Source organism: Panthera onca, chromosome D4 (genome assembly GCF_046562875.1).
Source record: "Panthera onca isolate mPanOnc1 chromosome D4, mPanOnc1 haplotype 2, whole genome shotgun sequence".
Classification (NCBI taxonomy): Eukaryota; Metazoa; Chordata; class Mammalia; order Carnivora; family Felidae; genus Panthera; species Panthera onca.
Genome location: NC_138351.1, coordinates 89,757,707 through 89,784,831, shown reverse-complemented (window position 1 = coordinate 89,784,831; position 27,125 = coordinate 89,757,707). Strand labels below are relative to the sequence as shown.

General features: G+C 52.3%; 1 protein-coding gene across 4 annotated transcripts in view; it reads right to left on the bottom strand.

The window, feature by feature from the left end:
• Nucleotides 1-13,042: 13,042 nt before the first annotated feature.
• The window catches only part of NUP214 (nucleoporin 214), a 95,577-nt gene continuing 81,494 nt past the window's right edge, over nucleotides 13,043-27,125 (bottom strand). For 2 of the 4 annotated variants that reach the window (XM_060608343.3, XM_060608349.3), the window contains exons 32-36: nucleotides 22,625-22,777; nucleotides 17,825-17,996; nucleotides 15,720-15,859; nucleotides 14,862-14,886; nucleotides 13,043-14,334 (exon numbers count right to left, since the gene is read on the bottom strand). In XM_060608343.3, coding sequence (XP_060464326.3) covers nucleotides 14,301-14,334; nucleotides 14,862-14,886; nucleotides 15,720-15,859; nucleotides 17,825-17,996; nucleotides 22,625-22,777 — 524 coding nt within the window. In that variant the 3' untranslated portion in view covers nucleotides 13,043-14,300. Of the gene's footprint in view, nucleotides 14,335-14,861; nucleotides 14,887-15,207; nucleotides 15,345-15,719; nucleotides 15,860-17,824; nucleotides 17,997-22,624; nucleotides 22,778-27,125 lie in introns of those variants that run through there. The other 2 variants (XM_060608345.3, XM_060608344.3) reach the window with 2 other exon arrangements.

Genomic DNA, 27,125 nt, shown 5'->3' with positions numbered 1-27,125 from the left:
AACAACAACAACAACAACAACAACACACACACACACACACACACACAGAATTAAGCAAATTTAGCATAGTAAGAGGGCATGTGGTCAACGAATATGAATGGGTTACATTTCTATCTACCACCTATTGTTCCGGTATCATTTGTTGAAGACGACTCTTTCCCCACTGACCTGCCTCTTCACCTTTGTCAAAAAATCAATCGTATTATGTGTGGATCTATCTCCGGACTTTCTATTCTGCATAACTGATCTCGACACAGAATCCGAAGCAGGCTCCAGGCTCTGAGCCGTCAGCACAGAGCCTGACGTGGGCTCAAACTCACGAACCACGAGATCATGATCGGAACCGAAGGTGGACGCTTAACCGACTGAGCCACCCAAGCGCCCCCAACAGTAGGTTCTTCCCTACTTCCCAGATGCTCCTTACCAGGCCAAAGAAGTTCCCTTTCACTTCTATTTTGCTGAGAGTTTGTCGGGAACAAACACTGCATTTTATTGAATGCTTTTTCCGTATCTATTGAGATGATCACATGTGTTTTCTTTTTTACTCTGTTAATGTGCTAAATTGTACTGAGTGATTTTCAAATGTTAAACCAACCTTGAGTTGCCAGAAAAGTCCCACTTGGTCATTATGCATTTCCTTTTTATACATTGTTGGATTGGATGGCTAACCTTCTGTTAAGAATTCTTAGTATCTTGATGAGTGATTTGTTTGTAGTTTTATTATGTATCTTTGTTGCGTTTTGGTATCAGAGGAATGCTAATCTCATAAAATGAACTGGGAAGTATTCCCTTCTCTTTAATTTTCTGGAAGAGTTGTATTTAATTGATATTGCTTCTTCCTTAAATACTTGGCAGAACTCACTGGGGAAGCCATTTGGATCTGGAATTTATTTTATGGGAAAAATTTGATGATAAATTCAATTTTTTTATAGCTATTGGGCTATTTAAATTATCTATTTCTTCTTGAGTGAACTTCGATGATTGTGTTTTTCAAGAAATTTGTCTGCTTCATCTTAGGTGAACTTACTGGTATAAAGATATTCATAATATTCCTGATTATCCTTTTTAATATCTAAGAAGTTGTAGTGATGTTACCTTTCTCATTTCTGACACTGTATTTTTTGTCTTTTTTCCCTCATCAGTCTGGCTAGAGATTTATCAATGTAATTGATTTTCTTAAAGAACTAGTTTCATGATTTTTCTTATTTTGTATCCTATTTTATTCATTTCAGCTCTGTTTATTATTTCCTTTCTTCTGCTTATCTTGGGTTTCATTTACTTTTCTTTATCTAGTTTCTCATTAGATAGCTTTCTTCTTTTTAAAATATAGGCATTTAGTGCTATGAAGTTCCCTCTAAGTACTGCCTTAGCACCACAAATTGTGATTGGTTTTGTTTTAATAAATATACTTAAGTTAAAATTATTTTCTAATTTATTTTAAAATTTCTTCTTTGAGTCACGAGTAATTTAGAAATGTGTTATTTAGCTTCTAAATATTTGGGGATTTTCCAGATATCGTTCTCTTAATGTCTTCTAATTTAATTCCACTGAGGTCAGAGAATATATTTTATATGGCTTGATTCCTTTCAAATTTATTGAGACTTGTTTTATGATTCAGGATATGGTCTATCTTGGTATCTGTGTACACTTGAAAAGAAAATATATTCTACTGGGGTGCCTGGGCAGCTTAGTCAGTTAAGTGTCTGACTCTTGATCTCAACTCAGGCCTTGATCTCAGTCAGGGTCATGGGTTCAAGCCCCACCCAGGGTAGAGAGAGAGAGAGAGAGAAAGAAAGAAAGAAAGAAAGAAAGAAAGAAAGAAAGAAAGAAAGAAAGGGAGGAAGGGAGGAAGGGAGGAAGGGAGGAAGGGAGGAAGGGAGGAAGGGAGGAAGGGAGGAAGGAAGAAAGAGAAAGAAAAAGAAAGAAAGACAGGAAGGAAGAAAATATATTCTGATACTGGGTAGTGTTGTATAAATGTTGATTATGTTGAAGTTGGTTGGAAGTGTTGTTCATGTCTTCTATAGCCTTATTGATTTTCTGTTTACTTCTATCAGTTATTGACCAGGTTATTGAAACCTCTGACTGTAACTGTGGATTTATTGGTTTCTTCTTGCAGTTCTAATGGTTTCTCTTCCTGTACTTTAAATCTCTGTTGTTAGGTGCAGAAACATTCAGGATGCATGATAGATTATGAAACGACTGTGTATTCCCTGATAATATTCTTTGCTCTGAAATCTACTTTATTTGATATAGAGTCACTCCAGCTTTTCAGAAAAATTTATGTTGGCATGTTATCTTCTTCCATTCTTTTTAACCTACTTGTGTCTTATAGTTAAAGTTTCTTATGGACAGCATATAGTTGGGTCTTGTTTTTTAATCCAATTTGACAATCTTGGCATTTTGATTGAGAAATTAGACTATTTACGTTTGTTGTACTTACTGATATGGCCGGGTTTAAATCAACTGTCTGTTTATTTTCTATTTGTCTTATCTGTTCTTTGCTCCTCTTTCCCCCTTTTTCTGCCTTCTTCTGGATCAGGTTTTATGATTTCATTATATCCCCTTTGTTGGCTTATCAGCTGTACCTTTTTGTTGTACTATTGCGGTGGTTGGTTTGAGGTTCACCCACACACATTAACCTGTCATAGCCTGTCTTCAGTTGGTGTTCTACCATTTGGGGGTAGTAGATAAACCCTACAGCAGTATGCTTTCATTTCTTCTCTCCCTACCTTTTTGTTATTGTTATCAGACATTTTTCTCTACATATGTCACAAAACCCATAATGCATGGCTTTTAATCTTTGCTTTAGTTATCTTCTAAAGAGACTTGAAAAATACCTTCCAAAATCTTTATACTTACTCATGCAGTTACCATTTCTGATGTCTTTCCTATTTCTTCTCCTAACTCTCCTCTCTCTTTCAGGGACTCTCATTTCACATATTATTGAGCTGCTTAAAGTTGTCCCACTTTTAGTGATGTTCTATTCCAACTTTTTCAGTCTTCTCTCTTTGTGCGGTTCATTTTGGGTCATTACTATCGCTCAATCTTCGATTTCATCAAAACTTTCCTCTGCAATGCCTAACAGCCTCTTAGTGCCATCCAGGACATTCTCATCTCAGACATTACAGTTTTCATCTCTAGTTTGATTTGGGTCTTTTCCATGCCACTATGTAACATGTTCAGTCTTTCCTCTAGCCTCTTAGACGCACAGAATACAGTTTTAATAATGGCTTCAAAGTTCTCGATGACGGACTTTATCATCTGTGTCACTTCTGGATCAATTTCAGTTATTTGATTTTTCTCATTGTTGGCCATATTTCTCTGCTTTTTGTGTACTCGGTACTTTTTTTAATGTTTATTTTTGAGAGAGAGAGAGAGAGAGAGAGAGAGAGAGAGAGAGAGAGAGAAACAGAGCATGAGTGGGGAAGGAGCAGAGAGACAGAGAGAGAGAGAGAGAGAGAGGGAGACACAGAATCCAAAGCAGGCTCCAGGCTCTGAGATGTTGGCACAGACGTGGGGCTCGAACCCACAAACCGCGAGATCATGACCTGAGCGGAAGTTGGACGCTTAACCGACTGAGCCACCCAGGTACCTTGCACACTTGGTAACTTTTGATTGGATGCTGGAAACGGGGAAACTTACCTTGTTGGATACTGGGTAGTTTTGTATTGTTGTGAGTTTCTTGAGTTTAGTTCTGGCATCTTAGTTGGAAATAGTCTGATTCACTTGGGTCTTGCTTCTAAGCTTTGTTACATGAGGTCAGAGTGGCCTTGTGTTTAGGACTAATATTTCCCTGCTACTGAGGCAAAACCCTTCTGAGTACTCTACCCAAAGCTGGGTGAGTTATGAGGATTTCCACTTTGGCTGGCAGGAGCCAGCACTATCTTCTGCCCTAAAGTTCTGAGGATTCTGCCGCTAGACCCTTCATGTTGCTTTCTCTCCATAGAATTCCCTCAAATGTGCACACCGATTGCTACTTAGCCAATACTTTAGAGTCCCTCTGCAGAGCCAGAGTCCTCTCTGTGGAGCCCTCTCCTCTCCTCTCTGATACCTTGTGAACTCACAGAGATCACTGGGCTCCACTCGGACTCTCCTCCCCTGTGCTGCTCTGGAAATGTCCTCGAGGCGGGCAACTGGGGCAACTGGAGGGCTTACCTCTTTATGTCTTGAATCTCAGGGGTCAGCATCCCTTGCTGTTTGACGTCAACCATCTGGAAAAACATTTGACCGAATTTTCCGTCGGATCAGAGTGAATCCAGTACCTACTCATTCATCTGGCTGGAAACGGGAAAGCTCATCTCAGCTTACTTGGGAATAAAACAATCTGTGGGCCAGTGCCCCCCATTTCCACATCTTCTAGAGGAAAAGAGCTCAGAAACAACCTAGAATTGGAGGAATCAACGGGTTTCTTAAAAAGGTATTACTGTAGCCATTTCATAAGAACCTCATGATTACTAGAGAGAAAAGCAATAATAATTCTACGGTTCGTTAATTCATCCACAGGCAGTGACCGAAAACCACGAGCAACTCAAGACAACGGCGGCACCTGCAGAAACAACGCGGTCCTCGCCCAAACCGCAGGATTTCTAGGCTCTCCGGCCAGGCACTCTTGCAGAAGCACATGTTGCCCAAAGTCACACAATGGCCACACGTCTCCACCGGGACTCAGAGTCCCCCACAGACTTTCTCCAAACTTCTAACTTGTGAGGAGCTACAATGGGTAGCCCTTTCTAACGCAGTAGGTCATTTTCCTTGCACGTGAAAGAAATCTAAGGAATTCTGTGTGGAAGAACAGACGTTCATTTTTAGGTCCACGGAGAATGCTGCCCAGAGGCTTGGGCACTGAGCCGATAAGAAGTGGCTCTGACACCAGGGGCTGAGGTGGAGACGGAGAATTCTGCTTTAAGGATGGGCAGTGGAGGTTCCGTTGTCTTCTCTCGTCCTTTGCCCTGTCCTACTTCTCAAATCTTATGTTAGCACCGGGAAAAACAAAACAAAACAAGACAGGGGTATTTGATGGTATTCATAAACCTACACGGGGTAATGGATCACCCTAACACAGGTCCCCAACGCCCTGTTTCCTGTTACTGGCAGGCAGCTAAGTCAAGTGTATTTACAATATTCTATTTGTTCTAGACAGAAGTTTAGCTGTAAGACAAAATGAACATCTTTGATTAAGAATCTAGTTGGAGGGGTGCCTGGGTGGCTCAGTAGGTTAAGTGTCTGACTCTTGGCTTCGGCTTGGGTTATGATCCCAGGGTTCGAGCCCCAATCCCCTGCTTGGGATTCTCTCTCTGTCCCTCGCCGGCTCGCTCACTCCTTTCAAAATAAATAAACTTTAAAAAGACTTAAGAAAAAGAATCCGATTGGAAAGTAAATTGGCTTTTAGATTAGAATAGCTCTGCCTACTCAGACAAGTTGCGCTCATGCCCTGATCAACGTTGCCTGACCAACTGAGTTGAGACAAGCCCTTTTCTGCTCCAGACCATCCAATGTAATCCCTTCAGTACAAAATAATCTTTATAGGCAGGATAGGCCATTGGAAAGAAGACAGAGTTGCAGAGAAACTCAAGGTGCCCTCTGATGTTCTATCTAAGAGGCAAGTGGATGGACACCATCATGAAAAATGCTCATCTCTACAATAAAAATCAGACTAGAAGCTTCCGGAGGGAGAGTGTTAATTTCTGTGTATTATTAGCAGGTTCCAATTTCAGGCCCAGTGCATTTTCAACACTCAACACGGATTGCTCACTTCAACACGGATTGCTGAGAAGTGAAATCTTGCCTTCATAGGTGCCATTCTGTTGGGGGAAATTATGCAGTGAGGGCATTATAATGGGACCCCCAAAGGCAAAGAGGTACAAATCTTGGTAAACAGGCAGAAGTGAGAGGAGGCGGGACCGGCCTGGTTTGCACCTTTGAGCTCTGGGCACCGTTTTCTAAGGCCAAGCAAAAGCTTCTAAAGGACCACGCGTTCGCGTTCCTGCCATTCGAGACTATAAGGACCCATGGGATAGCAGATCCCCATGATGTGACTTCCAATAACTGATTTTAAAAAATTTTTTAAGTTAATTCATTTTTGAGAGAGAGACAGAGAGAACACAAGCAGAGGAGGGGCAGAGAGAGAGAGAGAGACACACACACACACACACAGAATCCGGAGCAGGCTGCTCTGAGCTGTCAGCACAGAGCCCGAACCCGACGTGGGGCTCGAACGGACGAGCCGGGAGCTCGTGACGTGAGCCCAAGTTGGCCGCTTAACCGCCTGAGCCACCCAGGCGCCCCTCCAACAGTTGATTTCTGTGGCCGAATAGGTGAAGGTAAAATGTGTAACACAACAAATTTGACTGTGGATCGTTTTCTTATCCGGTGAACACTCACTGCACAAGCTGACCCATCAGGCGTATCTTTTTAACTTGTGAGACTCTGAGAAAGTTTCCACCTCTGGCCAGCCGTCGCATTTGCTAACAGAGCAAGTGACTCAGATCTTGCAGCAGACTCAATTTTTAGCTCTTTGGTTATAGCCGTATACTAATGAACACGAGAATCATTACGTGCAAAGACAAATGGGTCAGAAATGGGAACTTTGCATTCTGCTCATTCCAACAGATGATGACGAAAGTCCTACCGGCTTTCTATACAACGTCTCGTTTAATCCCCAACAAATCTAGAGGAATGTGTTATCATTCACCCTTTTGAGAGGTGACGGATCTAGGGCTCTAAGGGAGGTTAAGTGACTTGTCTGAGGTCACACAGGTAGGACGGGATCTTGGTGCAGACAATACCCACGATCTTAACCAAGAAACTCTACTTGCCAGGCTGAGTCACTTTCTTCCCCTCTTTGGTCTCGATTCCCTTCTGCGTTCAAGTGGGGGAAGCAAACCGGATGATCTTCAGCCCTAAACTGCTAGGCTTTTTTGGTTCCCACCTGGGCCAGCTCTGCTGTGTGACAGGGCCACAGATAGGACCGCCTCCTCCCTTGAGCACCCATCTTTCAGCCAGCCAGCACACCCGGGGAGAACAGGGCCCGGGTGAGAAGTGCATGGCTGGGAACGGCCAGACTCAGCGTGCCACAGGAGAGAGCACGGCGGGCGTGCCGTGCGGATGGCGAACCGGCAGGGGAGCCACACGCGGGAAGTACGACACGTCAGTAAGTGCTTCTGGATGATGACCGCTGGTCCCCACCATCTGTGATGCTCACAACCACAGCGCGGCCTGAGCACCACTTGGCTTGCGTGTCTCAGACGTGGCGTTTACTCCTGTTGCCGCGATGGCTCTGAATGAAAAAAGACAACCCTACAGAGGGGAGTCGGGCCAGGCCAGACGTCTGAAGCCCTCGCCAGGGGAAGCGGACCCGGGGCTCGATTCAGCTCCGGGCCAACTGCTGCTACGGGATAAAGAGAGGAGCTCGGCTCCCTCGGGCCCCGGGCAGGAGGGGTTCGGGCCACGCTGTCAAACCACCCGCATTACAGCATTTCCATTTCCCTACGCTGGGGCACGCGCTGTTCCCTAAAACCCAGAAAACGAAAGTGACTTAGAAGCAGACATCTCGAGACTTGAGAATTCCAAACGCTTCTGAGAATGCTGGCTGGTGACAGTGGCGCTTGTACCCTCAGTTCCCACAGCTCCTCTGTCAGCTGCAGCCAGTGACTCCACGCCGGCCCTTCCTGTTCCCCCTGCACCCCCCTGGCCCGCCAGAGGGCTCTGGGGCGGTGAGATTGGCAAGGGGCGGGGCCAGAAACCTAGAGACTGGAAGATGGGGGTAGGGGGTGACCCTTCCTTGGGGCCGGCCCCGCACCCTCCTTCCTGGGCCAGGATGAGGCTGAAGGGGAGACGAGGCCAAGGCCAAGGGGTCTTTCGGCCCGAGGCCCTGCCCCTCCTCTGGGAAGCCTGGTCCGGAAGTGAGCGCTGCTGGTCAGCTCTGGGGGCGGCGCGTGCCCGGGGCAGGGGGCACCGGGGCTCCTCTGTGAGGCAGCCAGGGGCTCTGCCAGGCACTGCCCTCCGCCCTGTGCACAACTGCCCTGTGAGGTAGGCGGTACCCGCCCCATTTCAGTTTGGGCCAGATGACGTGACCGTCTCCAGCTGACAGGTGTCAGAGAGCCTCACGGCCAGGCGTCCCCGTGTCCGGTCTGTGCTCGCTGTCACCAGAGTGCCACAGACAGCTGCTGTAGCGCAAAGCCAGTGCCTTCCTGGGGCCAGCGCAGTGGGGACAGGCGGGGGCTCTGGTCGGCCCGGGCAGAGAGCACTGGAACCCGCCCCCGGGCCCCGCTCAAACACGGCCCTTGCTGTGTGGCCCTGGTGTGCGGGGCTCCTGACCTGCCCCCAAGCCTTGTCATCTCCTGCCGGGGTCTGGCTGTTGAGCACGTCCTAGCTTCCGCCTGGGAAGTTGCTCCGGGTGGCATTTATTCCACAGTTCCTGACTCATGCTGTCTTGGTGTGGTCGCGGGCGGACAGACAAGGCTGACATGGCCCCTGCCCTCTGGGAACTGACTTTTGGAGGTGGGGGCGGGGGGGAGACTAGATCAACGAATCAAGCGATCGATTACATGAATAATTGTAATTGCGACGCCCGCCTCAAACTAGTGCAGAGCGACAGGAGAGAACGAGAGGGGAGCTGTGGAGACCGAGCCGGGCAGGCACTGGGGGCAAGTGTGCTTGTTTAACCTGAGCCTGGCAGGCGAGTGGGAATGGCGTGAGGACACGCAGGAACTGAGTGGGGAAGCCCCAGAGTGGGGGGGGGGGGGGGGAAGGACAACGGGCCATCAAGAAGGGAGAAAGCGCAGAGGGGCCTGGAGAATCAGGATAGAGAGGCGAGAAGAGGGGGCGGCCGAGGTAGGAGAGACCAGATGTGGGACCCGCAGGCTACGGTCAGGACTCCAGGTGGAAGGCCAAGCCGAGGGGTGAACGTGGACAGCGAACGCGGGGAGGTCAGGAAGCAGCACCTCCTTGGTGTCCCCCTGGCCCAAGCCCAGCCGGGCCTGCGAGGGGAGGGTGGGCAGGGGCAGTGCTGGGGAGGGGGCGTGGGGGGACACACCGCGACGGGGGAGAGCCCGGCTCGCTGCAACGTGCGGCAGCGGGCTCCTGCCTGCGCCCCCCCCCCCCCCGCTTCCCCGCACAGACCACAGCCGGTGATCTCGGGCCGCAAACAATGTGGAGAATCTCCGGCCAGGGCTGTGGAATGGACAGGATTCTATTTATAAGCAGAGAGGGGCCGAACAACGGAGCAACTGCTGCCTCGGTGGGTCTGTGGCCTGACCTCCTGGGGGACTCTGGAAAGCCTCAAAGCCAGACCCCGGAAGAGACGGCACAGGAAGGAGGGGATTAGACGGCTCAAGGGCATGAAGCCAGCTGCTTCCTCCAGGGTCCGATCGCCTTCATCAGAGAGCGGCCGGTCAGCCCCCATCTGTGTGTGGTGTGCACCAACACGGGCTGAACAGATTGAGCCTCTGCCCCGCCTCCCTTCCCGGGCCGTGGTTTAGACGGACGATGACCACGTACAAGGCTGGAGCCAGCAGAGTGGGGGCACGTAAGCGCACGTTAGGCGGAACGTTTGCTGCGGTCCATGTCCACGGTCGGCCCACGTGGTAAGGGCCGCAGCAGTGTCCCCGGCACAAGCAGGCAGCTATTTCTTCTGAAATGAAGGACTCTATTGGGGAAGAAACACTGTGAGAGCCAATGGCGGGCCTAAGAGGGCAGGGGTGTGTGGTGCCGGGCAGGCCAGGTGGCTCTGCCCGGCTTCCTCCTGGCTCTGGTCACCACCGGACTTAAGACTCGGCAAACGGCTTGCTCTCCGGGCTTCAGGTCCTCATCTGGAAGACGTGGGTTATAGTCCCCAGCCTGCAGGTTAAACGTGAAAATGCCCGTGAAGTGCTCAGGCTAGACAGTGCCTGGCACCACTGTAAGCGTCCGGGGAATTATCACCGTTGTTCTAACTGAATACGAGAGAGGAATGTGTTAGAAACACCGCCCGCCAGGAAGTAATCTATGCTTCTGTTCGGTGACACCAGCCATGAGGCAGCTCCCAGCAGGAGTTCCAAGGAATCTGGCTCCAGCAGAAAGGTTCCCTGGTCACAAAGATTTCGGGAATGGCAGACCATGTCATCTTACTGATCCACAAAGCAAATTTGCATATGAAAGGCTCAAAAGAGCCCTTCGATCGGAAAATTTTGCTCTGTCTGGTCTTCTCCCCAAATTACTTGACCACAGAGCCCTTTTTAGTTCGGGCTGTATGCGAACTTCCCAGAGGAGACTTATCCTTTTTCTAATTAAAAAACCATTTTTTTTTAACGCATATTTATTTTTGAGAGAAAGGGACAGAGTGCGAGCAAGGGAGGGGCAGAGACAGAGGGAGACACAGACTCCGAAGCGGGCTCCAGGCTCTGAGCTGTCAGCACAGAGCCCGACGCGGGGCTCGAACTCACAGACGGCGAGATCGTGACCTGAGCCGAAGTCGGACGCTCAACCGACTGAGCCCCCCAGGCGCCCCTCCTACAGGACACCTTCCAGACACAAAAGTTGGGGGCTAAAACAGTCCTGGTCTAACTGCCTGTTTCCACATGCGAGCGAGGGAAGAGCAGACAAACCAGGGAGAACGAGGATGGGAGGAGGGAGAGACGGATCCTGACAGCCCAGCCCAGGAGTTTTCCACTGGGCAGGCAACACGTAGAAAGAACAGAATGTGAGGTTGGGCAAGCGCTCAGGGGCGCCGGCCAGGTGTTCTGTGGGACAGTGAATGGAGCCCACGGGATGATGGGACTGGAGGGAAGGGAGAGACTGAGACCCAAGCTGGGGAGGGTGTGTGGAGGGAGGTGGGAGGAGCCATGCCAGGAGGCAGGGTGAGGTCAAGGAAGGCACTCCCCAGTCCCACGCATCACGGGGGACGGGGGGCTTCCCAGAGAAAAGTGTTCAGGAGCTGACGGCCCACTTGTGCTGCAGTGTGTGTGTGTGTGAGCAGATGCCCCACGAGCAGCTGAAATTTGAACTCTGTGTCTCTCACTGACAATTTCAGAAAGATCCCTTACCTTGGATTAATGGCAAACCAAAAACCAAAAACAACACAACAAAACATGTCGACGGGAGTGAGTTCTCTCTCAGATGATCTCCTGGAGGGGAAAATATTTCGAATTACCGCAGTTAAAAGGTTTCTCAAAACGTGGCCCACGGACCACCCGTGAAGCTTGTCAGGAACAGGTTCAAGGGCCCCAGTGAGCTCTCTGATCAGAATCCCAGAGTTGAGCTCTCCGTGTTGGAACTTTGTTAGTGGGGGACGATCCCTCATGCAGTGGAGTCCTGTGTTTGACAAGGGGCTCGAAGACACCCCCCACTCTGAACTGGAAGAGGGTGACACAAGAATCCAGAACTCTCTACCCTGGTAGGGCAAGGCCCCGTGAGGGGAGAACCTGCTTGGTGCCAGGCAACCCTCACGACCCCCTAAAGGACCCCTTGCAAAACCTTCATTCCAATCTCCATCCACCTCTGGTGACAGAGCTCCTGAGACTTAGGATCAGGTCAACCTACAGAGTCGACACCCCCTCTGCAGTGCAAAGACCTGCCCGAGAAACTTCTCTGCAGGTTAGCAGCAACGGAGAGCAAAACTGAGGGTAAGCACCAGGAGGCTCACGCCGAAAGCACCGAGGGCACCGCTGCCTCAGGTACCAGAAGGCTTCACGGCCACATCAACACACGAGGGAATTTGCACGCACGCCCCCCCCCCCCCTTTTCAGGTTCCTCTGTCCCTGAGAAACCCAATTTGTGGCCTCTGTCACCGCGTTGCCATCGGAAGCACCAACTGCGAATATATGGCACTGGTGTCTGGAAAAGCCAAGCAAAACACAACCTCGCTCGTTAAACCGTCTTCCCCGTTGCCTTCCTGCCTCTCCTGGGTCGCGCCGGCAGAAATACAAACGGATCCAGCGAGGCTGCCCGTCTACCCGCTGCAGCTGGCTGCGCGACAAGAGCGGGGGACCTCCTCCTGGGCCCAAGCAGCCCTTGTGGTCCCTTCCCCTCGTGGGGACCTGGTCCCCACACTCCTACTCCGGCTCCCTCTTCGGGAAAGGTTCACGCCCCTGGAAGCATGGGTTTCGGCAGATGCACGCGGTTTGTGCTGGGACGACCCCGACGAAGGAACGCAGAGGGGCCGGAGCACCGGCAGCGAGGGGCGGGGGCGTTATCGGGTCGGGCACAGCTGATATGGCCTTATGGAGAGATGTCACACGCCACCTCAATGGAGGATTAACGCAGAGAATTTGAGGTCAAGGGTTTAGGCCGAACCAGCTTCTATTTATAAAAAAGAGCAGAAACAAGAGGGGGGGCGGAAACAAGAGGGCAGGAGGCTGGCTCGGTGTGGATGCCAGTCAGCAGGACGACCCGGCGAGGCAGAAGTCAGCTCTCGTCACCTTGCCCCCTTTAAAGCGAGGCCCTCTGCTGTGAGCTTTTCCCAGGGAATTTGAGTTCCTGTCGTCTCCGGCTGCCCCCTGTGTGCAAATTAGGGAGAGCACAGGTGGGGGGATCAAGCCCCGGGGTCCGGCTGTGTGGAGGTCGTGGGGGCTGTCCCCTGCTCCACAGCTGAAGGGGCCTCACGGAAGAGCAGGGGGAGACCGGCTCTTCAGCTCCCCAAGGACCAAAAAGGGCACGTGTTAAACGACTCAAGTCCAAGCCCTTTGAGACAGACAGGTGCCCTGATTAATGGGAGGCCCAGACAGGCCCCTACTCTTTTCTCCCAGGCCTCGCAGGGAGCAAGGGAAAGTCACCGAGGGACACCGTGGATCCAGTTCCGGTCTGGGGTTCCTGAAACCTAACAGTGCTGCTGCATGATGGGACTCCTCTTCTGAGGAGCCTGTGCTCGTCGCCCTAGGGCCTCCAGGCCCAATTCCGGGCCTCCCGAGTCCCAGTCTGCAGGGCAGGGGCTCCAGAAGCTGTGCTTCACGCGGAACCCCCAGGCGAGCCCTGCAGAGCGGGACCAGCTGGGCCGGCCGTGGCGCGGGGCACTGCACCGACGCCCACCCGCCCGGCAAGCCAACAGAACCGGCAAGACCACGCTGGCTGTCACGTGACAGGTTAAATCACACGGAGACCTTTTATTAAAACATTTTAAAATAGAACTTTCCAAAACGTAAAACTCTAAACGACCCTTCCTGACCTTCGCCTGCCCTGAACCCGAGCCAACGCACGGTTGCATTCTGGCCTGAAAGAGGACAAATCCTCACGCCGGCTCCGGATGCGGGGCGGTCCTGGTTCGTCAGCAACTGCCTAGGACATCATGGGCCTGAGAAGTAAAACGTGCCCAGACCCGAAAGCGACAGCACCGCCCGCGCTCTGACAGGACCGGAGCCGGAGGCCCCGAACCATCGCGGCCAACTCTTGGTCGTGCCGCCAGGCAGCAGCGGTGTCTCTGCAAGCCCAGGCCTGCCCGACGGTTATCTGCGCTGCCGCTAACAGACGGCGGGCCGGGCGTGGTGCCCAACGTCACCGTCACCGGAGATAAAGGCTGTCTTCTCGATCAGTCCTCTGCAGAGCAGAAGAAATCGGCGGTGGCCACACAGCACCCAGGGCCAAATCGCGAAGCTGAGCGGACGGGGCCGATCCAGGGGCGGCAGGCCCGTCGTCAGCACCCGCCGGCCTAGCTTCCGCGCGCGCCTCACGGCGACCTGTACTTCCACCGAAGGTGCTACCGTCTCTTCCCAAACTCAGCAGATGCCTGCGTGAGCGAGTTTCTTTCCCTCCACCCAATCACAAAGCCGGGCCTGGAGGGTCCTGATACCCAACAGCAGCGAGAGCACGAGAAGGAGACACCGAGTCACGGCCTCAAAAAGGTGGCCGGCCGGCGCTCAACCTCTTCCCTACGCCAGGGCCCGGGCCTGAGGGGACCGGGGGCAGCTGGGGGAAGCTCCCGCCTGCCCTCTTCCTGCATCGACCTCCTGCGCTGGCAACTTCGGCCGCCATCCTCGAAGACACACACACACACACACACACTGCGGGCTGGCGGAAGGCCGCGAAGGTTTCTCAGAGCCACAGCAACGAGGACACCTCTCTCCAAGGCCGTGACCTGACAAAGCCCACATGTATTCCGCACGGAAACAGACCAAAGAGTTTAATAGAGGGGGGCCAGGAAGGGGGACGCGACAACCAACACGAAATCGACAGCAAAACAGACAAGCGGTCAAGCGTCTCTGGAGTTTTGGTTTCTGCTGTTTCTGGGTGTGCTGCAGTGAGAATGTCCACGTTAAAGGACTGCTCCAGTGTTGCTCGGTGACGAGGAGCCCAGAACGCAGTTGGTCCCAGGAAGGAACACGGACACCCACTCAGCTTCTCCAGCCACCGAAGCCCTGGACAGACCTGCAAGGAAGCGCCGGGAGAGAGGCGTATCAGCTGCTGCTCTGAGAAGGGCTTCGGGGCTCATGCAACCGCCTGTGGTCAGAGGCAGGGCTCTGCACTTCTAGTGGCACCAATTCCACACAGAAGCACAGAGCGAGGATCAAAACATGAGGCCTGGTGATGGGCCTGGAGGCCCGCGGGCAGCACGAGGCTTCTGAGACGCTAACGGGGAACTGAGGAACAGCATCTCCCGCGTCCCGCCACCCGGGCCTTGCTCCTCGGAAGGCACACTCTGCTCTCTCTTACGCGCGGCCCTCGAGGAGGCCAGGCCCGGCACCTTCTGCCACCTTCCTACCGCGATCAGCAGGTCCACGACACCCAAAACCTGCCGCCGAACCCCCATGCCTCCAGGACGGGCTTATACAACAGGAAAACAGGAAAAGCAGATAAACATGTACCAACAGAGCAAAGGTTAGGAGTCCCATATTCTCACCTACCACACGCTCCCCTCTCCCTATCTAACGGCTGGGAACGAGATGGATACTCACGAGTTAGACGATCCAAAGCTGAATCCTGAAAAAGATGGAAAAAGGGTGGAGCAAAGTGAGCACACACATACCTGAGAGGTGGAGGTGGGCTCCTCCCTCCCGCAGGGAGCCCCGCCGACCCCCACCTGCAGGCCACGACGAGGAAGGTGAGGGGCGCTTCTGGGTTCTTCCCTCCCCCACGCCAAGAGTGGGCAGCGCGTCCCCGGCACGGCGCCTCCCGCTCGGCTGCCCTGGGGCCACACGGACCCCTTTCGTTAGGAAACTACGTTTTTCTTTTCCCATCACTTGCCGCTTCTCGGTGAGGCCAGAGCAGTGAAGACACTTAGGTCTAGGCCTGGCCCTGCGGCTCACTCTCTGGCCCTTTGGGTAAATAGGCCCCTTGGAGGTTTTGTCTTCGTTTATAAACGAGTGCCACTGCCTCTCCAAGGTGCGGGAGTGCAGGAGTGTGGCACGGGTAAAAGCATCACACACGTGGTCTGCTATCTGAAGAGGCAAGGGTTAACAAATCAGAGACGTTTCGCGAAGTCTCTACGCCTTATTTTTTGAGTTTGCCGGCTGGGATTTTTTAAACCAAGGTCTAGTAAGACGGTTATTATTTTGGGTTCTCAAAGCTTGAGAGAAAATCAAGCCCGTCTTTTCTTTCTTTGGTAAGAAATGGCACAATGTTACAAATGTAATTATAGCCTCAAAAGACCATTTTGTCTTTGAAGTACTTTCGGCCCCGCAGAATACGAAACTGAACAGCCAGGTAAAAACCACTCGTGTTGTTAGGGGTGCGGGGCAGGGGGAGGGGCAGGGGGAGGCATTTCCTAAAGAAAGGGCAGGGAAACGGCGAGGGAACGACGTCTGGCCGCCTACCTCCTCCGCCTGATCCAAAGCTAGAGAATCCCCTGCTCTGGGTCCCAAATCCAGAAGTCTGTTGGGACAGCGATCCGAAAGTCGGAGCGTTTTGACTTGCCAGCGTGCCGAAAGACGTGGTGCTGCTGCTGCTCCCAAACCTGGGTTCCAGGGAGAGACCAGACTGTGGTTAGTGTGGCCACGCCGGCACCCGCCGCCCACAAGCCTCGGCCACCCCGGTAGGTCTCGGGCTGCACGGCACACACGAATCGAGGGGACGTGCTCGGTTTCAACCAGTGGCCTCTCGGAAAGAACAGGCCGGGGCCCAGGGCACATCTCCAGCTTCGGGAAGGAAGAGGCCAGGGGCACAATCCCAAGTGCAACCAGTCCAGTGTGTTAGCTTTTGTTCACCGTCTGGAAGTTGTGGGTCATCTGGAAATTAATCAGCACTACAGTTTTTGCTCTTCCACCCCTGGTAATTCTTGGGCTTCACCCCATCACTCAGACATTTCTCATTCATCGACAAGCCCCTTCACCCAGCTATTTGCCTTCAGCTCCTCTCTGGATCTTTCCATCGCAGACTTTCCACGATGAGGTGAGGGTCTCCTGTGAGCGGACCCTTGCAGGGGTCCTGCCTATTCCCGCTCTATTCCTACCCCAGCTCCAGGCCTCCCACGAACAGTGGAAGCTCCTCAGATGCCTCGCCAGGGGCAGACCAGGGACCTGGGACATCTCATGCCAGAGCTGGTACTTGTCAGCCCTCTTTGACAAAATGGAATCAACCAGCCAGTCAGGATTTATGTGGGTGAACCAACCCCCCCCCCCCCCCCGCCCCCTGCAAGACAGAATACGATACTTTTCTACTGGTAAAGAAAATAGCAGGTTTCAAATAAGTAAATAAAACCTCAAGATTCCCAGTCAACCCCAAACCCTGCAACTCCACAGCACCCCGTGCCAAGCGGTCACTGGAGACATCAGTGTCCATCGGAACCCGCCAAGAATACTGGTTTAAGTTGGTCCCAACGCTCCTTTAAAAGCTTTTCTTAACTTTAACTCTTGGGGTTTCCTGGGGGAAACTTAAAAGAACTTGTACTCTCGACGTGAAATTTAGGAGGCAATACATCAACTCGCTCATGTTCTTGAAAGTGGCCAGTGTTTCTGCACTAGGATCTTTTGTGGGCGGGGGGGGGGGGGGGAGGGTATGAATAAGAACATACTTTGATTTACTTTCAAGATAAAGACGCTATCCCTTCACCAAGGTTCATCCCAAGTACCCTGACAATTCCCCCAAACAAAGCCCCCAAGCCCTCCCCAAGTCTACAGCCTTACGTATCCTGAGTTCCGCGGCCAGGGCCAGGTCTACCAGACGGTGATTTCAGACACTAACACGTCTCCTGAACGAGTCACTTTGTCGTCATCGCTACATACATTTATTGGGACTTTGTGGTGCAGTGAAAGCTATTTATTTTCTTCTTGGGGTTTTGGCGACCAGGTTGAATTTCTGGGGCCCTTCAAAGCAAATCCCTAACACGGTGTTTTCAAGGGAGGATGCGCACAAGGCGTAAGAGCAGCTTTGAAAGCCGAGCAGTCACCGAGACACTGCAATGTGCAGTCAGTGCCCATATGGAAGCTGGCCCACGGGACTGTGAACCGAGTACCCACTCTGCGGGTCTGGAGAGGAGCCAGGGACACAGGAGTGGTTTGCCTAAGGACAACGGGTAGACGACAACAATCCCAAGAGGAAAGAATGTGGCAGAAACTATTCATTTTGGATTCCCTGACAGAAGTCGCCACACAGGGGCAATCCTGGCTAGGACGTGGCCAGGACGGGACCGTTTTCCTTTCTTTAATCATCCTTCGGTCCCACCAGGAGAACAGGGGTCTGCCGACCAGCACTCCACGTTTCCAGGGAACGGCGACATAGCTCCCGTCCACCTGCGTACTGGACAGACTGGCCGGGAAGAAATGGGCCTCCCCAGAAAGGAACAGGAGCTCTGGTCTGACTCATTTGCCGATTTCGAGGGAGGGGGCTTCAGTTCTCAGTCAGGAGAACGGACTTTCCCAAACAGGAGTCCCGGGGCCCCAGTGCTTTCGGCGGTCCCGAGGTCCCTCCCCGGGGGGCTTACCCGAATCCTCCTGCGCTGGCGGCCGCAGTACCCTCTCCGAACACTTTGCCTCCCGTCGAGCCCAGAGGGCTTGTAAAGGCTGGGGCTGAACCGAATGCTGGCACCCCTCCAAACCCAGGGGATCCCCCAAAAGTAGGAGGGCTGCCAAACACTGGAGCAGCACCGAAGCCACCTGAGCAAAACAGAGGCAAACAAACAGAAACAGGGAAAAAGAAAGGAGACAGGAAGAGAAGACAATGAGCGGTGAGAAATCAAATCGAAGGAGGAAGGAAAAAGGGGGAAATGCGTTAGAAGTTCAAATACCAAAAACTGTAAGTGGGGGCAACAGCCTTCCTAAATACCGAGCCACCCCCTCCATCGCTCGCAGAGGGGGCGGGTCGGCCAGGGGAGCTCCTGGAACTCTCAGAGCCCAGCAGACCTCGTGTTCGCCTGGGAGACCCTCGGCCCTTCCCACGGGCAAGCCGGACCCGTCAGCGCCAAGTCTCGTGGAGGCAGATCGTCACCAGGAACCAACCTGGCACGTTTCTGACCCCTTCCCAGCCTCACGGCGCTGTTCTGAGACTCCTCACTGAAGAGGCATTCTTGAAAACTCCAATCCCTGCCCGGCTGTCAAAGATGACAGATGCGATTACTGTCACGACACAGGCTAGGCTGCCAGCATCGTGAAAACCCATGTTATGAAGCCATAGGCTCAGTCTGCTCTCGGGAAGAATCTACAAACTGGGTTACAGGAGACATGGAGAGGCGCACGGCACTGGGGCTCGGCCAGGGGCTTTTTATTTATTTAAAGCCTTATGGCTCTCACGTCTCTCCCCACAGAAAAATTCCTTAAAAACCGCTTTCTCTCTGTAGTCGGGAGCTACCCCTCAATAAAAAAGCACACCGAACTTCCCCTGGGTGGGGGGGGGGAGAGGGCCACTGGATAAATGTGGTAAGACCATCGACCGGCCCCGAGAAGAGCCCCCAGGGCCTGGCTCCCCCTGCCACTCACGTGGACACGGTCCCGGGGGCGGCATGCACGCAGGCCATCATCGCACAGAAATCGGGCTGCGAGGCGGCCTCCTCGGACCGGTGGGGACGCCCACCGGGTGGGAATACACCCTTCCCCTGAGGGGGTTCCCCAACCCCAAGATACCGCTTACCTCATGTTAGGCTATGAGCAGAGACCCCCAGGGAGTGTCTGTTGAACAGAATGGAATAAACTGGTACAAGCACTGTGTTCTAGCAAGGAGTCTCTTAAAACGAGCACTGGCCTAAGGAGCGACACGCTAAGGGGAAGGAGGACAGCTTCGGCGCAGGTAAAGGGGCCCCGGGGACACTGCCGGCACGCATTTTGGGGATGCGAGTCCTGCTGTCAGAGGGACGGCTCGGGCCTTCTTATACAAGCATAACCACACCACAAGCTTCTGCTACCTGAATCGGGAAAGATCAAATTCTGGGCAGGAAGAGCTATTAGCAGAATTCTTTTGTTGTTTGTTATTTGGTGACGCAATCCTGCGTTTATTTACCATTGCCAGTGAGGATACTTTTTGCTCAGGCTCCCGTTTGGGTTAACATTCTAGATTTTAAAACCTCGAGTGAAATTCCAAGCCACGATAATGGAGACTGTTGGGTTACAAACACGAGAGACTGGAAAAAAAAAAAAGTGCTAAAAAACCCCTGCCGTTGAATTATTTAAGACCGATCACAGATCTCGTTACACTTTCTTCCTAGACACACGGGGCTGTATCTAGTGCCCTGTACGCAGTATTATTCAGACTTCTGGGTGGAAGGCGAGTGAAAAACGAGAAGTCACAATGATACAGAAAGTAAACCGGATGGGGGTTGGGGGGGAAGGAGGAGATTAAACACACACACCCACACACACCACATCCACCCCCCCATCACACACACACACACACACACACTCTGCCCTGAAACAACAAACCTGGGTCACAGTAAAGGAAACAAATTTGCTAATAATCAGTGATAATCAAATACCCGACTTACTGAGGGCCCTCCACGTGCCAGCTACGGTCCCAGGTGCTGCCCAATACTTTGCCTCAATCCTCTCAATAAACCTGGGGTCCCTACCTTGCAGGTGAAGGAAACAGGCTCAGAGAATACTGAGGCACAAATGACAAACAGCTATTTGCCTATGTTCAGCCAGCCTGGCGGTGGTAGCACTGGGACCTGAGCAAGGGTCGAGTGACTCAAGAGAGCGCCCGCCATTGAACCGCCTGTGTCCCTCTGCCTCCCTCCACGGCGACCGCGGCAACAGGGGGTGGGGGGAGCCCGGTGGTCTGGGCACAGCATCCTGCCCACCTTGGTCCCCCCTACAAATCCTCTCCAGCACTATTATTTCCTAAGGGAACTGTACTGAGGGAGGATGGACGCTTCTGGAATCTTTCAAAGACCCACTGAAACGGTCCATATCTAAAGTCTGTCTTAAAGCAAAACACCAATCATGACGTCTTAGGCATCTGCTTTTGCCTGGGCAGGAAGGCTGACTCCTTTACTTAAAGCAGCCTTCCTTGTGCTCAGGACCCCAGGGCACCTCCTTCTACAGCAGGAGCCCCCTGAAAACTGCCCCAAGTCCTGCAGTGACAGCCAAAGTGCGAGAAGCACAAGGGACACGGTCTTCCTCCACCCTCGCTGTCACCTCTGGCTACCAGTTCATTCACGCCCCCTGTATTTAAAAGGTAGCTTTCTCTGCTGGGAATCCTCAGTCTGAGGGTTTTATGGGGCAAACAATCGAACGGGAAAAAGATTCTGAAAGGCAGGAGAATATACTTTCTCTACGACTTAAAAGAATAAAAGCCGGAGATTCTCCAAGTCAACCCTGGTCCCAGGATAACGAACAACATAGAAGAAAAACATGTGACTTGAAGAAAACATTATCTGGTTCCTTAAAAAAAATAAATTAAGCGGGGCGCCTGGGTGGCTCAGTCGGTTGAGCGTCCGACTTCGGCTCAGGTCATGATCGCGCGTTGACGAGTTCAAGCCCCGCGTTGGGCTCTGTGCTGATGGCTCGGAGCCTGGAGCCTGTGTCTCCCTCTCTCTGCCCCTCTCCCACTCATGTTCTGTCTCTGTCTCAAAAATAAATAAACATTAAAAAAAAAAATAAATTAAGCATCACTGACTAATGAACTAAAATTTCTTTTTTCTTTTGTTTTTTAAGTAAGCTCCACACCCGGTGTGGAGCCCAGTGCGGGGCTTGAACTCACGATCCTGACATCAAGACCGGAGCGGAGATCGAGTCAGCTACTTCACCAACCAAGCCACCCAGGCGCCCCAGTGAACTACAGTTTCTTAGTCAAATGTTTACTTTGTTAACTAGGACCCAGAGCTTTGTAGCCGTCTCGCTTTTATATCGTTCACTGTGAGGAAGGCTGGGGGCAAAACGGAGCTGCGATCGTGTCCAGGGCGTTTTAAATTCTAGTTAGAGTATCAAAAATCTGGCAACCGAAGACTAACCCATCCAAGTCACAGATCCGAGTAAAGGAGCACAGTGTATGAAAACCATAGCAATTTAGGTTCTAAAAGGTGGGACTCCAGGCACTAATGTGGGACAGTCCTAAGTTAGAGCCACCCATGCATCCGGTCCTCGGCAGGGCCCTTCCTCAGAACGCACATAATTTCAAAGGCTCCCGTACACGAGGGAGAAGCCTCCTGGCTGTTCACCCTTGGGGTCTGCCTTAAAGAGCTCCTTTCTCCACAAACATCTTCCCCCACTCTGCCTCTGATCTTTTGTGGGGGCGGGGGGGGGGGGATCTTTTCACATGATTTGCCACGGAATAGAGGCAGGAACGCAGACCCTCTGTAGATTTGAGATAGAGGACAGAGAGGCAGCTGACAGAAATGAAGTATGTGTTTTCTTTTTTTATCTAAACATATGCTGCCCTTTTAACTTTTAAATTATGAACGCAGTATATGATTATAGAAAGTCGCCCAGTCCCCCGTGGAGATTTTAGAAGCAATGCTGGGATAGGTAGCAGTGCTGGTGATGCTCTTAATTCTTGATTCCACCAGGGTGTTTCACCTGTGAGGAGTAACTGCTCTGTATACTTGCAGTAAATGGGTATTGTACACGTCATGTAGATAGATTACTGTACGTCATGCTCAAAAGCAAAAAAACAAACAAACAGTGATCTGGGAAAGAAGACAAATGAAACAGACATAAAAAACAGCCAGATCGGGGTGTATGGGCGGCTCAGCCGGTTAAGCGTCTGCCTTCAGCTCAGGTCATGAGTTCGTGGGTTCGAGCTCCGCGTCAGGCTCTGTGCAGATAGCTCAGAGCCTGAAGCCTGCTTTGGATTCTGTGTCTCCCCCTCTGTCTCTGCCCCTCCCCAGCTCATGCTGTCTCTCTTGGTCTCTCGAAAATAAATAAATGTTTAAAAAAATGTTTAAAAATGCCCCCAAACTAGGCCGATCATCTGTCTTGCCCAGGACTGCTAATGGGACACAAGCAGTCTGTGACTCGGTGCTTTCTGGTTAATATTTTAGTTATCGCTCTCTTATATGTTCCCTCACTTTGGTTGTTCTGCGCTCGCTAGATATTTACAATGCTTTCTGCCCTAAGAAGACATGGAGTTCTCTTAAGGGTTCCACTACATGCATTCTGTGCTTTCAACAGGTCGGGAGACCTAGAACAGTGTTAGGAGCACAGTAGATGGTCTGTAAACGTAAAGATGAATTGGGGAGAATCCACACTCCAGTCCTGCTCCCTTGAGAGCCACCCTAGAGAGATCTCCTTCCGGGTGTCTATGTGTATGTAAACATACGTTTAAAAAGAACCACAGCTAACAACTATCAGAGTACCTGTTTTATTTGGAGTCGAGAACCCGAAGCCTTGGGACGCCACACTTCCTCCTCCAGAGCTGAAAGTGCCGGCAGGTTTCTGCTCTCCAAACGACGAGCTGGCAAATCCACCAAATGTCTTGGCCCCGCTGTTTCCGAATAGATTAGAGGTATCTGAAGAAAGGAAGAACATGTTGAGAGCGATCAGAGGGAGAGAAGGGTCCTTATCTACTTGGAGCAGAAAAGACACCGCAGCGAGGCGTTTGAGGGGAGGCGAGCGAGGAGTCTGGGATTCAAGGGAGCTCAGCCGTGGCAGACACCCTCTCTGATCTGCACGTGTCTCGATGACCAGCGGTTAGCCTCTGGGAGCCCAGGTTCCGGATTCCAAAGGCACACGGTACGGGGAGCTGCAGCGGCCCCGGGGGACGAGGCTTCTGCGGAAGCGCACCTGTGCTCCCCCAGGTAATCAGGTCCACCCACCGGCTTCCTGCAAAACTGTCTTCTTCTGAAGGACAGGGCTCGCTTTCATTCCCCTCCTCACACGAAAACCTCGCATTTTGTCAAGCGAGAGAAAACAGAGTCGGGCCGATCCAAACCAAGCGTAATGGCTTCCGGCTGTCTGCTTTTACAGTCGGGTCGGGCGTGTTTGCGGTTGCCGATCTGCTCAGGGAATGGCAGGCGAGACGAGACAAACCACGGTGTTCCCAGCTCCGACCTGACGGGAGCCGGGGATGTCCCGAGGAACTGAAGACTTCCAGCCTGACTGCCTTTTCCTAAGCGGTTCAACGAAGCCCTTGACCTCTCAGATGCTTATCTAGTGGGTCACTCCCTCTACACACTGAATCCGTGCCAGGAACCAGAGGAACAGAGGAAACGAACTCCTAAAAACTAAGACAGGTGAGGGGTGTTTGCGTCTGTTACAAGAAACGCACATTTGACCATTAATAGGGACGGAGCCAAAATCCTGCATGCAGAAACACTTGGGTAACCCAAACGGCACGCTGTTTTCTATCAGGAATTTTTCCTTAACCTTTTTATGGGAGAGGGGAGAGACAATTCGCACTTCCCTACCGTGTGTGGATGGGTGTTTTATTAAAAGAAGTTTGCACCCACAAGACGGCAGGGAGAAGCTGTCCTGAACTCGGGTGGAGGCCCAAAGGCAGAGGAGTAGGCAGGGCGCTGCACCGGTGCCCCGGGTGGGGAACGGAGAGCTCACACCACATCACCAAGTGAGAAGTACAAACGTCCGCACGAGACTGGGCTTCCCCGGAGCCGTTCACGTGCTCACGGGGAAGGTGACGGCGAGAAGAGGGGAGTAACTCGCTCTCGAAGTCAACTTGTTCGAAGAGGTGACCCACCACTACCCTGTCAGTCTCAGGATCCCCCTGCGACCGCTAATATCTGCAGCTGCAATGCTCCTGATCGACAATCCAGGAAGTGGAGAGCCTTATCTCGGGGACACGACCACCTCAGATTTCTAGGCAGCAGTACATAGAGCCCCGGGCCACCACGTGGTCCCTGCTCTGGAAAACTCCTGCTGGCCGTTGGAGAGCTCGGCTAGGAGTGTGCCGGGCACGGACGGCGGGAGTGGTTAACAAGCTCTTTCTCATCGCCCTTGTACGCGGTGCCACGAGACTATCTGTCCCCCTTTTCTAGAGGGATTCACAGGGGGAGGCTACAAGATGCCCTCTTCAACGCCCCGAGTTAGCTTAGAGGCCACGTTTTATTTCCAGTGGCAGTACACTCGACACTGGAGACGAACGACGGGCTTCTCGGCCACTCCTTTTACTTGGCATCTCACGAACAGAGAGGACTGCAACCTTCCGACTTTGGCAGTACTGACGAGGTAAAAATTCCAAACGGCAAACCAATTCAAGTACAAGATCCGGGGCTAACTCTCCTCTTGGAGAAATCGGCACTATGGAGCTGAAATGATTTTCCCGGGATGGTGCTGGGAGACTTAAATTCCTGAAGCCCGAGAACACCGAGAAGTTTCCGGGTGTCTGCATCCCGTCACCTCCCGGAGATTCCTCTGCCTGCAAGACGCTCTCGGGCGTCACAGCGGAATACACAGGAGTTCTGCAGCCAGCCCTGGCTCAGAATGCCTAGTAGCTGTGGGCAAGGACTTCAGCTTCCCGGGTCCCCGTTTCCTTGGAGATACAGTGGGGACAGTGAGGGGGTCCACACGGCTGCTGTGAAGATTGGAAGAGCTGATGGGCGCAGAGCGCCTAGTCGGGCTGATGGCGGGTCCTCAGAAAATAGAACTTCCCCTCCATTTAATTCTTCCTCCTGCTACAGCCCACTCATGTTCAATATAACATGTTCAATATACTAAGACGCAGAGCAGATCAGTGGCAGAAAATGGAATCCTTTTCATTTTGTCAAGGTCGTGAGAGTTAAAACACTCAAGTTGTAACAGTTTCCCTCTGCGGTCTCTAAGGGAGCTCCACCCGGTGAAACATTCCAGGATCTAGGCTGCTTGAAGCCAGGTGGCATCCAGTGAGGTCTGCTTCTCTCCTTCTATCTGTGCTCGACAGCTTCTCTCTCTGTCCTCTCCTAGTGCCTCCGAAATAAGGCAGCCTCCGGCTCTTGACATGCGGTGAGAGGGGAGCTTGGTTGTTGGGACAGTATGTTGTCGTTTAAAGAGACGCCTCTTCACTTGTGGAAAGAGCAGCCCGTGGGGAAGCCTGTCTTCGCAGAGCTGTCTGGGGACTCTTGGGAGGTGGCAAGTACAGGGACAACTGGCATCTGCTCTGGGCTTCCTCCTGCTGGCATGACACGGATCCTCTTGGGTCTTTCATTTAGTGAAAACACTTGCATGATCCAACGTCAGGGTTCAACCGAAGTTATGCCTGATATAATTTATCAGAGAAGGAGGTTCTCAAGTAGCTCTTGTCCAGGATACTTTTCCAAGACATTTTCTTCCTTCTTTTCTTCTTTTCTTTTCTTCCTTCCTTCCTTCCTTCCTTCCTCCCTCCCTCCCTCCCTCTTTCCTTTCCTCTCCTCCTCCCCTTCCTTCCTTAATGTTTATTTTTAGAGAGAGAGATAGAGTACAAGCAGGGGAGAGGCAGAGAGAGGGAGACACAGAATCTGAAGCAGGCTCCAGTCTCTGGGCTGTCAGTGCAAAGCCCGGTGTGGGGCTTGAACCCATGAACCATGAGATCATGACCTGAGCCGAAGCTGGATGCTTAGCTGACTAAGCCACGCAGGCGCCCCGCTTTCCAAAACATTTTCTTAAAGAACATTTGTAAAGGGAGGCTTGTGGGCCCAAAAGATTCTCATCAAATGGCTTCTTTATCCTCACACAAATATGTCTTTCAGGCCTCTGAATAAAGAATGTGCTGAGAGAGGTTCTAACCAGTGTCCTTCGGACAAGACTCGAGGAGGCGGTAGGTCCTTATTCAGGTAGGTAACGATTCACAGTGGTGCTGAATTTTTAGCGACCCCAGGAGTAAACAGTGTATCTCTGGTAGAGTCTCCGGGGAAGACAGAGAGCAGAAACCCTTGCAAGGTGGGAGCTTCTGGATAAAGAACAGGCCAACTCCAAGCAACAGTGTTCCCGGCTTGTCTTTCCCAGTCACGGCAGACGTCTGATTACTTGTCGGAAGTAAAGAGGGCAGCTTCAGGAGCAGGCGGCCTGGGACCTAAATGTCACAAGGGAAACTGCTGGTCGCTCAATCTGTGTTCAGATATCTATCTGCAGGGGAGCAAGTTCGACGCTACAGGGAACGAGCCCGAGGGCTGTCAGACAGGATGCACCCAGGAGGAACCGTGTCCGGCTGCAAGGCCAGGGGGATCCAGGAGGCAACACGGCGGATCAGGGTTCTGGAAACAGTCGGATGAAAGCCCGGCTGCTCCACCTAACGGCTGCCACCTCTGTCAAGTCCACACCCCTTCTGGGAACCTATTTCTTGACTGGCGAAACGGGGACAGGCACGTCTAAAGTACCGTTGTGAGAAGTGGCTGGTCCAACCACTCTGAGCCGCCGGCACACGGAACGCGGTCTCTAAAAGTCCGTTTCCTTCTGCTCGACGTCACATGAAGGAAAGGAACACAGGGACGGTGGGATTCGAGAGAGAGGTCACGGTGGACCCCTGTGGCCTCCAGGCCAAGCCGCACAGAGGCACAGGCTTACAGTCACCCCAAAAGGAAGGGCAGGCTCGGCGGGTGGAGAGGAGGGAGGTGAGCCCTGGTGTTGACGCGGGGAGAGTTGGGGGGTGTGTGCGTATGAATGACAGCCAGCAGGGCAACTGGCCGAGGCAGAGGGAACACGTCAGGGGGACAGAAGCGTGTATGGGGCAGCTCACTGAGGGCCCGGACTTTCAAGTCGAGGAGCTGGCAAGTCAGTGGGAAGCTGCCAGGGGTTCTGTGTAGGGTCAGTGGCAAAAGAAAAGCAGAGTTTAAAACACTCAGCTTGGTGTGGACGTCCAGATGCCAGGGGAGGAGGCTGGAAGCAGGGAGGGGAATCTGGACACTAGTGTGATAACCCAGATGACAACAGGAACACGGCTGCAAGGACAGA